This window comes from Ranitomeya imitator, chromosome 9 (genome assembly GCF_032444005.1).
Source record: "Ranitomeya imitator isolate aRanImi1 chromosome 9, aRanImi1.pri, whole genome shotgun sequence".
Classification (NCBI taxonomy): Eukaryota; Metazoa; Chordata; class Amphibia; order Anura; family Dendrobatidae; genus Ranitomeya; species Ranitomeya imitator.
The window spans coordinates 132,537,342-132,550,536 of record NC_091290.1 but is presented as its reverse complement, the minus strand read 5'-3'; the positions used below and the strand labels follow the sequence as shown (position 1 = coordinate 132,550,536).

General features: G+C 44.9%; 1 protein-coding gene across 1 annotated transcript in view; it reads left to right on the top strand.

The window, feature by feature from the left end:
* Positions 1-13,195, top strand: part of ANKRD11 (ankyrin repeat domain containing 11) — a 188,411-nt gene that overhangs the window by 162,059 nt on the left and 13,157 nt on the right. Inside the window, exon 5 of the mRNA XM_069738955.1 lies at positions 12,857-13,027. Within this exon, the coding sequence (XP_069595056.1) occupies positions 12,857-13,027 (171 nt within the window). The remainder of the gene's footprint in view (positions 1-12,856; positions 13,028-13,195) is intronic.

The following is a 13,195-nucleotide window of genomic DNA, read 5'->3' as shown; positions in this document are numbered from 1 at the left end:
ATTGTGGTCAGGGCCTTATTGGTGGAGTGATAGTCAGAAGCCAAATTGTGGTTTGTCCAAGAGTTGGATCAGAGGTGGGAGGAAGGTTTCTTGTGGACCTACGCTTCTTCACGGTAGGTCCACACTGCAAAACTGGCTTTATTTACTGTAAGGCTATGTGCGCTAGTTCACCATTTTCAGCAAATTTTTCTGAACAGTGTTGGAACGGAAAATGCACGTTTTTAGTGTTTGCTTTTGCTTTTTTCCAGTTCATTTTGGTGATAACTGCTGAAATAAAAGGCTGTAGAATTGAAAAAAAAAAATTAATTAAAAAAACTCTTGAGGGTTTAACCCCTTCCCGACCTTTGACGCCACGTAGGCGTCATGAGTCGGTGCCAATCCGACCCATGACGCCTATGCGGCGTCATGGAAAGATCGCGTCCCTGCAGATCGGGTGAAAGGGTTAACTCCCATTTCACCCGATCTGCAGGGACAGGGGGAGTGGTAGTTTAGCCCAGGGGGGGTGGCTTCACCCCCTCGTGGCTACGATCGCTCTGATTGGCTGTTGAAAGTGAAACTGCCATTCAGAGCGATTTGTAATATTTCACCCATTATAACGGGTGAAATATTACAATCCAGCCATGGCCGATGCTGAAATATCATCGGCCATGGCTGGAAATACTAGTGTGCCCCCACCCCACCCCTCCGATCGCCCCCCCACCCCCCCGATCTGGCCGGTACACTGCTCCGGCTCCCCTCCGCCCTGTGCTCCGCTCCCCCCCGTGCTCTTGTCCGCTCCCCCCGTGCTCCAATCACCCCCCCGTGCTCCAATCACCCCCCTGCACTCCGATCCACCCCCCGTGCTCCGTTCCACCCCCCGTGCTCCGTTCCACCCCCCGTGCTCCGTTCCAGCCCCCCCGCGCTCCGTTCCACGCCCCCCGCGCTCCGTTCCACCCCTCCCGAGCTCCGATTCCCCCCCCGTGCTCCGATCCCCCCCCCGTGGTCCCCCACCACCCTATCATACTTACCGATCCAGCCGTGGTCCCGTCCGTCTTCTCCCGGGCGCCGCCATCTTCCAAAATGGCGGGCGCATGCGCAGTGCGCCCGCCGAATCTGCCGACCGGCAGATTCGTTCCAAAGTGCATTTTGATCACTGAGATATAATCTATCTCAGTGATCAAAATAAAAAAAATAATAAATGACCCCCCCCTTTGTCACCCCCATAGGTAGGGACAATAAAAAAATAAAGAAAATTTTTTTTTTCCACTAATGTTAGAATAGGGTTAGGGGTAGGGGTAGGGGTAGGGGTAGGGGTAGGGGTAGGGGTAGGGGTAGGGGTAGGGTTAGGGTTAGGGTTAGGGCTAGGGTTAGGGCTAGGGTTAGGGTTAGGAATGTGCACACGTATTCTGGTCCTCTGCGGATTTTTCCGCTGCGGATTTGATAAATCCGCAGTGCTAAACCGCTGCGGATTTATGGCGGATTTACCGCGTTTTTTTTCTGCGCATTTCACTGCGGTTTTACAATTGCGATTTTCTATTGGAGCAGTTGTAAAACCGCTGCGGAATCCGCACAAAGAAGTGACATGCTGCGGAATGTAAACCGCTGCGTTTCCATGCAGTTTTTCCGCAGCATGTGTACAGCGATTTTTGTTTCCCATAGGTTTACATTGAACTGTACACTCATGGGAAACTGCTGCGGATCCGCAGCGTTTTCCGCAGCGTGTGCACATACCTTTAGAATTAGGCTATGTGCACACGGTGCGGATTTGGCTGCGGATTCGCAGCAGTGTTCCATCAGGTTTACAGTACCATGTAAACATATGAAAAACCAAATCCGCTGTGCCCGTGGTGCGGAAAATACCGCGCGGGAACGCTGCGTTGTATTTTCCGCAGCATGTCAATTCTTTGTGCGGATTCCGCAGCGTTTTACACCTATTCCTCAATAGGAATCCGCAGGTGAAATCCGCACAAAAAACACTGGAAATCCGCGGAAAATCCGCAGGTAAAACACAGTGCCTTTTACCCGCAGATTTTTCAAAAATGGTGCGGAAATATCTCACACGAATCCGCAACGTGGGCACATAGCCTTAGGGTTAGGGTTGGAATTAGGGTTGTGGTTAGGGTTAGGGGTGTGTTGGGGTTAGTGTTGTGGTTAGGGGTGTGTTGGGGTTAGGGTTGTGATTAGGATTATGGCTACAGTTGGGATTAGGGTTAGGGGTGTGTTGGGGTTAGTGTTGGAGTTAGAATTGAGGGGTTACCACTGTTTAGGCACATCAGGGGTCTCCAAACGCAACATGGCGCCACCATTGATTCCAGCCAATCTCGTATTCAAAAAGTCAAATGGTGCTCCCTCACTTCCGAGCCCTGACGTGTGCCCAAACAGTGGTTTACCCCCACATATGGGGTACCAGCATACTCAGGACAAACTGCGCAACAATTACTGGGGTCCAATTTCTCCTGTTACCCTTGTGAATCTAAAAAAATGCTTGCTAAAACATAATTTTTGAGGAAAGAAAAATGATTTTTTATTTTCACGGCTCTGCGTTGTAAACGTCTGTGAAGCACTTGGGGGTTCAAAGTGCTCACCACATATCTAGATAAGTTCCTTGGGGGGTTTAGTTTCTAAAATGGGGTCACTTGTGGGGGGTTTCTACTGTTTAGGCACACCAGGGGCTCTGCAAACGCAACGTGACACCCGCAGACCATTCCATCAAAGTCTGCATTTCAAAAGTCACTACTTCCCTTCTGAGCCCCGACGTGTGCCCAAACAGTGGTTTACCCCCACATATGGGGTATCAGCGTACTCATGAGAAACTGGACAACAACTTTTGGGGTCCAATTTCTCCTGTAACCCTTGGGAAAATAAAAAATTCTGGGCTAAATAATTATTTTTGAGGAAAGAAAACGTATTTATTATTTTCACGGCTCTGCATTATAAACTTCTATGAAGCACTTGGGGGTTCAAAGTGCTCACCACACATCTAGATAAGTTCCTTTCAGGGTCTAGTTTCCAAAATGGGGTCACTTGTGGGGGGTTTCTACTGTTTAGGCACATCAGGGGCTCTGCAAACGCAACGTGACGCCCGCAGAGCATTCCATCAAAGTCTGCATTTCAAAACGTCACTACTTCAATTCCAAGCCCCGGCATGTGCCCAAACAGTAGTTTACCCCCACATATGGGGTATCACCGTACTCAGGAGAAACTGGACAACAAATATTGGGGTCAAATTTCTCCTGTTACCCTTGGGAAAATTAAAAAATTCTGGGCTAAATAATTATTTTTGAGGAAAGAAAACGTATTTATTATTTTCACGGCTCTGCATTATAAACTTCTATGAAGCACTTGGGGGTTCAAAGTGCTCACCACACATCTAGATAAGTTCCTTTGGGGGTCTAGTTTCCAAAATGGGGTCACTTGTGGGGGGTTTCTACTGTTAAGCCACATCAGGGGCTCTGCAAACGCAACGTGACGCCCACAGAGCATTCCATCAAAGTCTGCATTTCAAAACGTCACTACTTCACTTCCGAGCCCCGGCATGTGCCCAAACAGTGATTTACCCCCACATATGGGGTGTCAGCGTACTCAGGAGAAACTGGACAACAACTTTTGGGGTCAAATTTCTCCTGTTACCCTTGGGAAAATAAAAAATTGCAGGCTAAAAGATCATTTTTGAGAAAATAATTTTTTTTTTTATTTTCATGGCTCTGCGTTATAAACTTCTGTGAAGCACTTGGGGGTTCAAAGTCCTCACCACACATCTAGATTAGTTCCTTTGGGGGTCTAGTTTCTAAAATGGTGTCATTTCTGGGGGATCTCCAATGTTTAGGCACACAGGGGCTCTCCAAACGTGACATGGTGTCCGCTAATGATTGGAGCTAATTTTCCATTTAAAAAGCCAAATGGCGTGCCATCCCTTCCGAGCCCTGCCGTGCGCCCAAACAGTGGTTTACCCCCACATATGGGGTATCAGCGTACTCAGGACAAACTGGACAACAATATTTGGGGTCCAATTTCTCCTATTATCCTTGGCAAAATAGGAAATTCCAGGCTAAAAAATCATTTTTGAGGAAAGAAGAATTATTTTTTATTTTCATGGCTCTGCGTTATAAACTTCTGTGAAGCACTTGGGGGTTTAAAGTGCTCAATATGCATCTAGATAAGTTCCTTGGGGGGTCTAGTTTCCAAAATGGGGTCACTTGTGTGGGAGCTCCAATGTTTAGGCACACAGGGGCTCTCCAAACGCGACATGGTGTCCGCTAACAATTGGAGCTAATTTTCCATTCAAAAAGTCAAATGGCGCGCCTTCTCTTCCGAGCCCTGCCGAGTGCCCAAACAGTGGTTTACCCCCACATATGAGGTATCGGCGTACTCGGGAGAAATTGCCCAACAAATTTTATGATCCATTTTATCCTACTGCCCATGTGAAAATGAAAAAATTGAGGCGAAAAGAATTTTTTTGTGAAAAAAAAGTACTTTTTCATTTTTACAGATCAATTTGTGAAGCACCTGAGGGTTTAAAGTGCTCACTAGGCATCTAAATTAGTTCCTTGGGGGGTCTAGTTTCCAAAATGGGGTCACTTGTGGGGGAGCGCCAATGTTTAGGCACACAGGAGCTATCCAAACGCGACATGGTGTCCGCTAACGATGGAAATAATTTTTCATTCAAAAAGTCAAATGGCGCTCCTTCCCTTCCGAGCCTTACCATGTGCCCAAACAGTGGTTTACCCCCATATGTGAGGTATTGGTGTTCTCAGGAGAAATTGCCCAACACATTTTAGGATCCATTTTATCCTGTTGCCCATGTGAAAATGAAAAAATTGAGGCTAAAAGAATTTTTTTGTGAAAAAAAAAAGTACTTTTTCATTTTTACGGATCAATTTGTGAAGCACCTGGGGGTTCAAAGTGCTCACTATGCATCTAGATAAGTTCCTTGGGGCGTCTAGTTTCCAAAATGGGGTCACTTGTGGGGGAGCTCCAATTTTTAGGCACACGGGGGCTCTCCAAACGTGACATGGTGTCCGCTAAAGAGTGGAGCCAATTTTTGATTCAAAAAGTCAAATGGCGCTCCTTCCCTTCCAAGCCCTGCCGTGCGCCAAAACAGTGGTTTACCCCCACATATGAGGTATCAGCGTACTCAGGACAAATTGGACAACAACTTTCGTGGTTCAGTTTCTCCTTTTACCATTGGGAAAATAAAAAAATTGTTGCTAAAAGATAATTTTTGTGACTAAAAAGTTAAATGTTCATTTTTTCCTTCCATGTTGCTTCTGCTGCTGTGAAGCACCTGAAGGGTTAATAAACTTCTTGAATGTGGTTTTGAGTACCTTGAGGGGTGCAGTTTTTAGAATGGTGTCACTTTTGGGTATTTTCAGCCATATAGACCCCTCAAACTGACTTCAAATGTGAGGTGGTCCCTAAAAAAAATGGTTTTGTAAATTTCGTTGTAAAAATGACAAATCGCTGGTCGAATTTTAACCCTTATAACTTCCTAACAAGAAAAAATTTTGTTTCCAAAATTGTGCTGATGTAAAGTAAACATGTGGGAAATGTTATTTATTAACTATTTTGTGTCACATATCTCTCTGGTTTAACAGAATAAAAATTCAAAATGTGAAAATTGCGAAATTTTCAAAATTTTCGCCAAATTTCCGTGTTTATCACAAATAAATGCAGAATTTATTGACCTAAATTTACCACTAACATGAAGCCCAATATGTCACGAAAAAACAATCTCAGAACCGCTAGGATCCGTTGAAGCGTTCCTGAGTTATTACCTCATAAAGGGACACTGGTCAGAATTGCAAAAAACGGCAAGGTCTTTAAGGTCAAAATAGGCTGGGTCTTGAAGGGGTTAAATCTGCAAGGAAAAAAAAACCGCATGTGCATGAGACTTCAGAAATCTCATCCACCATGCTGATGCTGTAAAATGTGGTTTGTTTTTTGGCGGCCAAAAAAAGACAAACCTGTAATGTGTCACCAAGCCCTAAACTCGTTTTTATTTGCTCGGGTCTCGCAGAAGGTTTAGTTGCAACAATCTGGTGGAACAAAACCCTCTTGACCAGGTATTTCACGTAGATACAGTATTGAGACATTATTAATTACCTCACATATGCAGCTATAAGTTATCTCTGCTGCTTGGATACTTTTTCCTGAGGTTGTGACCCATAAACTTTGACAGCTGTCTTTTTTATTCTTTTTTATTCTTTTTTTTTTTTTCCTCCCTAATTCTGTGGGAGGATAAAGCTTTCCTCCTCCCGGCGAGTGCTGCTTTTGGTACCTCTATATAATGCACTTGCATTGCATTGAGACATCTTAAACTATAGCGTTATTAACCCCTGGCATACCATTAACTCTCGTTGTGCTGTTTGTATGACTTGGGGGTAACACAATATTCAGGGTAAGGTTATATTTAAAGTTTTATGTGATGGCGTTCATCCTGCTCCCCATCCACCCTCGCAGATTAAGACTGGAGAACCTTTGGTAGCCGGCTGTTATGGACAGCTGGCAGATATTTCTGAGAGATAACGTTACCATTGATAACTTCTTCGGAGTTGACAGATGGGTAGTATTTTTTTTCTTCCTTCATGTACTCTAGTTCCTTACAATGAGTATTAGATCCTAAGCCATCAAATAGTTCAGATCTTTTTCTGAAAGTGTTTTGTAGCATTTTTCGTTGATGTATTTAGTGTCTATAGACCGGCCATCTTGTGATATGTTGGCATCGAGGTCCGCTCCACCAGTACAGGGGGCAAACTGATGGTACGATGCATTAAGAACTCTATCATTTTTAATATTCATTGCTTTTAATGGTGACTGTCAACCCTTGTTAATGGCAAAGTAGGCCAGAATAGTGCATGTTACTAAATAACGCCATACTTGCCTTTAAAGACTTGGTTCACATATGTCAGAAGCCCCATTGGGCATTTACCACCCAAGATCCTGTCATAAATGTTGTGAGACCACCCTCAGTGAGGTCTGATGGGCGCACGTTGGGGTCCTTGTCTCTACCCTGCTGTCATTTTTCTGTTTCCATTCCTATCGGTGAACGGAAGCTCGGCAGATGTGATTCAAGTCGTCTCCTGCACAGATTTTATATATTGATGTTGGAGGCCTGATGTCCCCATGACCGTTCTTCTAGTGTCTGCTTGTAGGAGAATGTCATAGATTGCAGTGATTTTATTTTCTGTTGGTTACGAGTGAGTTTTTCTGGCAATGACTGAGGAAGAATTGGCACAGAGTGTTGTAATGGGGCGCAGAGGAATAGGCTAGTGAAATGAACTCATCTGACTTTAGACGAACTATCACGTCAAGGTGACCTGGGCCTATCTGACCCTCGACGGGATAGTGCTGATGTAAAGTAGACCTGTGGGAAATGTGACTTACTATGTATTTTGTGACATATCTGTGTGATTTAACGGGGAGAGGGAGAGATTCGGATGCCGGATTCGGCCATTTCTACCTGCGTTTCATACAATTTTTGCCGGATTAGTCGTTGTGCGGTTTCTCCCGGAGAGCAAAACTTTGCTCTGGATGTTTTCTCCGTCCGCCGGAAAACTAATTTTTGACGCATCCGGCAAAAAAAACTGATGAAACGTTGGGACATCAGGTGCAATCCGGCACGATTACAACTCTATAAGGGAAAAAAAAAAAACTGATCCGGCGGGAAAAAAAGCCGATCAAAAATTTTTTTTTTTTAACAAATTTCCCGGGTTGTGCCTGATGCAAAAAAAACTTGATGTGTGAAACTAGCCTAAGGGCATGAAAATTCAAAGTTTGGAAAATTATGAAATTTTCAAAATTTTCACCAAATTTCCATTTTTTCCCCCCACATATAAATGCAAGTCATATCAAAGAAATGTTACCACTATCATGAAGTACAATATGTCCCGAGAAAACAATGTCAATCACTGGGATCCGTTGAAGCGTTCCAGAGTTATAACCTCATAAAGGGACAGTGGTCAGAATTGTAAAAAGTGGCCCGGTCATTAACGTGCAAACCACCCTCTCTGGAAATGTCCTACATGATGTCCTCTACATGTTAGCTTGTTCTTTCTGGGTCAGCGAGGCCGCTCTGCTTTTAGAACCACAGATCTTCAATGATAACAGACTAATACTGTCCGGTAATAATGTGTCTTTCACATCTATAAATGCTGCAGGGGAGACGGGGAAAAGGTTCTCAAGACCAGAGACCGATTGTGGGGGCTTGTATATCTGTTACACAGACCGCATGACCATGGCTATAAATGATCTGTTCCTGGTGGTTCAGGTTTTCCCACCCTGATTCCTCTACAAATGCAAGTGGTGCAAACCCCAATTGTGGACTGATGGGTTGGGATGATCCCTCTGGAGATGTAGCTTGCGTTTACTATGGCTTAAGACCTAAATTAGTATTCCCAATTAACGTTTCATGCAGAGATTTTGTAGAAAATTGGACAGTAGTCTGTATAGGTATCTGAAATGGTGAGAATATGTAAAATACCGTATATATACTCGAGTATATGCCGAGATTTTCAGCCCAAATTGTTGGGCTTAAAGTGCCCCTCTCGGCTTATACTCGAGTCACGGTAGCGGTGGGGTCGGCAGGTGAGGGGGTGAGGGCGCTGAGGCATACTTACCTAGTCCCAGCGATCCTCGCGCTGTCCCTGCCTTCCTCCCCGTCTTCTGTGCTGCAGCTTCTTCCCCTCTTCAGCGGTCACGTGGGACCGCTCATTAGAGATATGAATAAGCGGCTCCACCTCCCATAGGGGCGGAGCCGCCTATTCATTTCTCTAATCAGCGGTGCCGGTGACCGCTGACAGGAAGAGGCTGCAGCACAGAAGACGGGCAGGAAGGCAGGGATAGCGCGAGGATCGCTGGGACTAGGTGAGTATGTTATATTTACCTGTCCACGTTCCAGCCGCCGGGCGTCGCTCCATCTTCCTGGCGCCTCCATCTTCCCGGCGTCTGCGCTCTGACTGTTCAGGTCAGAGGGCGCGATGACGCATATAGTGTGCGCGGCGCCCTCTGCCTGATCAGTCAGAGCAGAGACGCCGGGAAGATGGAGGCGCCGGGACCGGACGCTGGGAGCTGCAATCAAGGGAGGTGAGTATGTGGTTTTTTTTTTTTTATTGCAGCAGCAGCAGCGGCCATGGCACAGATATATGTGCAGCATCTATGGGGCAGTATGAACGGCACACAGCACTATATGGGGCATCTGTGCAGCATCTATGGGGCAGTATGAACGGCACACAGCACTATATGGGGCATCTGTGCAGCATCTATGGGGCAGTATGAACGGCACACAGCACTATATGGGGCATCTGTGCAGCATCTATGGGGCAGTATGAACGGCACACAGCACTATATGGGGCATCTGTGCAGCATCTATGGGGCAATATGAACGGTGCAGAGCACTATATGGGGCATCTGTGCAGCATCTATGGGGCAATATGAACGGCACACAGCACTATATGGGGCATCTGTGCAGCATCTATGGGGCAGTATGAACGGCACACAGCACTATATGGGGCATCTGTGCAGCATCTATGGGGCAATATGAACGGCACACAGCACTATATGGGGCATCTGTGCAGCATCTATGGGGCAATATGAACGGCACACAGCACTATATGGGGCATCTGTGCAGCATCTATGGGGCAATATGAACGGTGCAGAGCACTATATGGGGCATCTGTGCAGCATCTATGGGGCAGTATGAACGGTGCAGAGCACTATATGGCACAGCTATGGGGAAATAATGATCTATTTTTATTTTTGAAATTCACCGGTAAATGCTGCATTACCACCCTAGGCTTATACTCGAGTCAATAAGTTTTCCCAGTTTTTTGTGGCAAAATTAGGGGGGTCGGCTTATACTCGAGTATATACGGTATGTAATGGAAGATGTGTGTGTATGTATATATGTATATATGTAATATGTGTGTGTGTATATGTGTATATGTATATATATGTGTATATGTATATATATGTGTATATATATGTGTATATGTGTGTATATATATATATATATATATATATATATATATATATATATATATATATATATATATATATATGTGTATATATATATATATTTATTTATTTTGCAAATCTGGCCATGCATACGATCTGCTAGCTGAGCATTGCTTCCACAAGCATCTCTCCCTACTTCTCCATATGCCCAAGTACTTGGCTGCTTGTACATGTTTTATTAGGGGAAGATAATTTTAAGGTGTAGCCTTTCCTCATGATAGGTTTTTAAAGGGATAATTTTCCTCGAGAATGGCGTTTAAAGGGGGGGTGTCTTTCTTAGAGAGGCTTGTAAGAGGAATGGGACGCCTTTCCAAGAGAGGCTTTTAAGGAGGTGGGGGGGACACCTTTCCTCCAAAGGGGCTTTTAAGGGGTGTATGACTTTCCATTAGGAGCTTTTAAGGGGTGGGGGTGACACCTTTCCACGAGATGTTTGTTTAAAAACTACTTGCCTATCTGTGGGTATTTTAATAGTTTTAGCTTTTTTCCCCAGATGGAGTGTTAAAAATGTTTCGCTGCTACAAAAATAAAACCACCTGTGTTTATCATGCAGTTTTTGCCCACGTGGATGTAAACGCACCCTCGGCCCACGCCGGGCTGGGAAATAATAAAAGTTGGGATGTTTTGAACGTGGCACGAGCAGTTTACTCAGCAGATCGCCTCCTGACTCCAGTGTTACCCGATACATTGTAACGTTCGGTGTCTTCAGCTTTCCGTCTGTTCGGATTGCACAACCTCCTATTAATAAAGCCCGGGCAAATCCTTTCTCCTAAACTTGTTTGATAGACGTTGCGTAACACCAGATATAATGGGAGGAAATGAAAACGCAAAAGTGAAGATTTTCTCCCCTGCTGCGCTGCGGTGACACATGGCGGCATTAGCACTGTCGGGGAATATGCCTACATGACACGTTTCTGCAGGAAGGCGGTATAATCGCAGCTCGGGGATTGTGCCTACAATAAAGTCTGGCATTAAGGCTTCAAGATGAGACCCGTAAGAGTGCAGGGGTACGAGGAGCTGTGCCGGGGAGTTGGTAGAATATAGGTGACTGTGGGGGAAGGGATTTATTTATTTTTTCTGACTTCATGTCAGTCATCACCGATGTGACTGCTCCAAGCTTAGCACAGGCAACACATATAAATGGGGCATGGATACGTCTGTGCCCACAGAGCTGATATTGTTGGGGTATCTGAGATTTAATGCCACCACATAAGATATGGTAAGCAGCGGTATATAGTGTACTAATGCCGAAGACTGGCATTTGGTGGGTGGCGAGGTTGAGCACGTGGTCGCCTGTACTGTAAACACGACCTGAGTTTACAGCTTTGCTTTGTGGTAATTTTTCACATTTGGGTCCTATATAAAGCTGCCATATTTCTAGTATTACAGGTGCCGTGTCAGGAAGCCGGGGGCCCGTGACCCACATCCTGCAACCTCGAGAAATGTACACATAAGTAATCCACGCAGACTGCCGCCTGTATGGAAAGAAAGGGAATGCTGCAATCTTGCCCAATTCTGCCCCTTCCCTTGTTTTTATGATATTCATGATCGATTTGACAAAGGATCCATATAATGTTAGAAGCTCCATGTTTGTGGGATGCTTGATGCTGTATGTACCCGACGCGATCCTGTAATGTTGTTGGAGTCGGGTGGTTGCCATATTCGCCAGTAATGTGCGCCCGGATGATGGACCTGCAGATGTCAGTGATACCTTTAATATCTGTGTCAGCGGCGTCATCTTCTCGGGGTTCTCATGTTTTCCGGATTTTAATTCCAGGGAGACGTCATCGCTGACATGAAACCTCTAAAACTGCAGAGAGAGAACCTGTTTTGGTGATTTGAGGGCCGATTTCATGAAGGATTGTTTGCTGTGGGATAAGGACGACTTGCACTTGTCTCCTGGTTTTTAGTATAAAAAAAATATTAGCTAACCTCATTGTTTAATGGAGCCGGGGTTTGTTTCCGTCTGGCAGCATTGGACTCTGTACACCAGTGTTTTGGCATCTAGTGAACTATATACGCTTAAAGGGATCCTGTCACCAATCCATTGGTCAGTCATTGGTTTTAATACGCTCTCCGCATATTACAACCTCCTGTTTCATTACTTGTGTAATATAAGTTACCTTCTACTGAGTTTGTGGATGCACATGCAATGCGCGGATGAAGGCGAGGACTGTGTACCCCATTAACGCTATAAAAATGCTCAAGTAGTGGGCGCACTGTTCGTGGCTTCATCTGTGCAATGAACGTCTGTCCAGGACTCATCCCTGGCCGATTTTTGACATGGGCCTGTCTGGATTGCTAAGCTCCAGCTGCATTATTTCATGCCGGTATATGCAAGCATGTTTAAAAAAAATAAATAAAAAAATGATACAAGTTATTTGTATATACATTACTTAAAATCTAAATAATTAAATTACTATAAGCATTATTTTCTGCTTGGTTATTTCGTTTATATTTATTTTTTATTTATTTGTATTTATTTATTCTAAGTACAAGTATACGGTGCACAATCTGCACTGAGTAACTTCCCTTCATCTCTCGGACTATTCCGGAGCTGCAATCACAATTCTGCTGTGCAGTGTTAATATCCGTAACTTGGCTTCTCCTTGTGTAAATGCCTTTGTACTTTGGCTGTCCCGTGCCCACCGGCTCGGGGCGCCCGCTATTTCGAACCCTCGTACTAACCCAGTGAACATAAATGAAGGATTCTTTTGCTGGATTCTATAACCTTCGGTATTTAATAAATTTGTATAGGATTAGCAGCTCCGGAAGCTTTTATTGTAAGGTGTTTAATTAAAAAATGCCAATCTAAGCTTGATTACTGAGATGATTGTTTTTTTTTTTTTTCTTCTTAACCTCCTAACAGAAAAGCAAGGTCCGGAAAAGAAAAGAATCAAGAAAGAGCCTGCCAACCGGAAGTGTAGTTTACCCTTCGGCATTGGGATATCTGGTATTCGAGCTGGATACCCGTTATCGGAGCGGCAGCAGGTTGCTTTACTTATGCAGATGACAGCAGAAGAGTGTGCCAACAGCCCAGGTATTGAGCGACGACGGCCCTGGGAGGCGAGAATATAAGCTGGATGTGCGGGGGAGCGACGTCCTATGGAGTAGTAAAGCTACACGTTCTACATGATGATCCAAATTGGTCTCTATGTGTGTGTGTGGGCCTTTCAGATAAATCGCACGTCCTCCCCCACATCTGCCC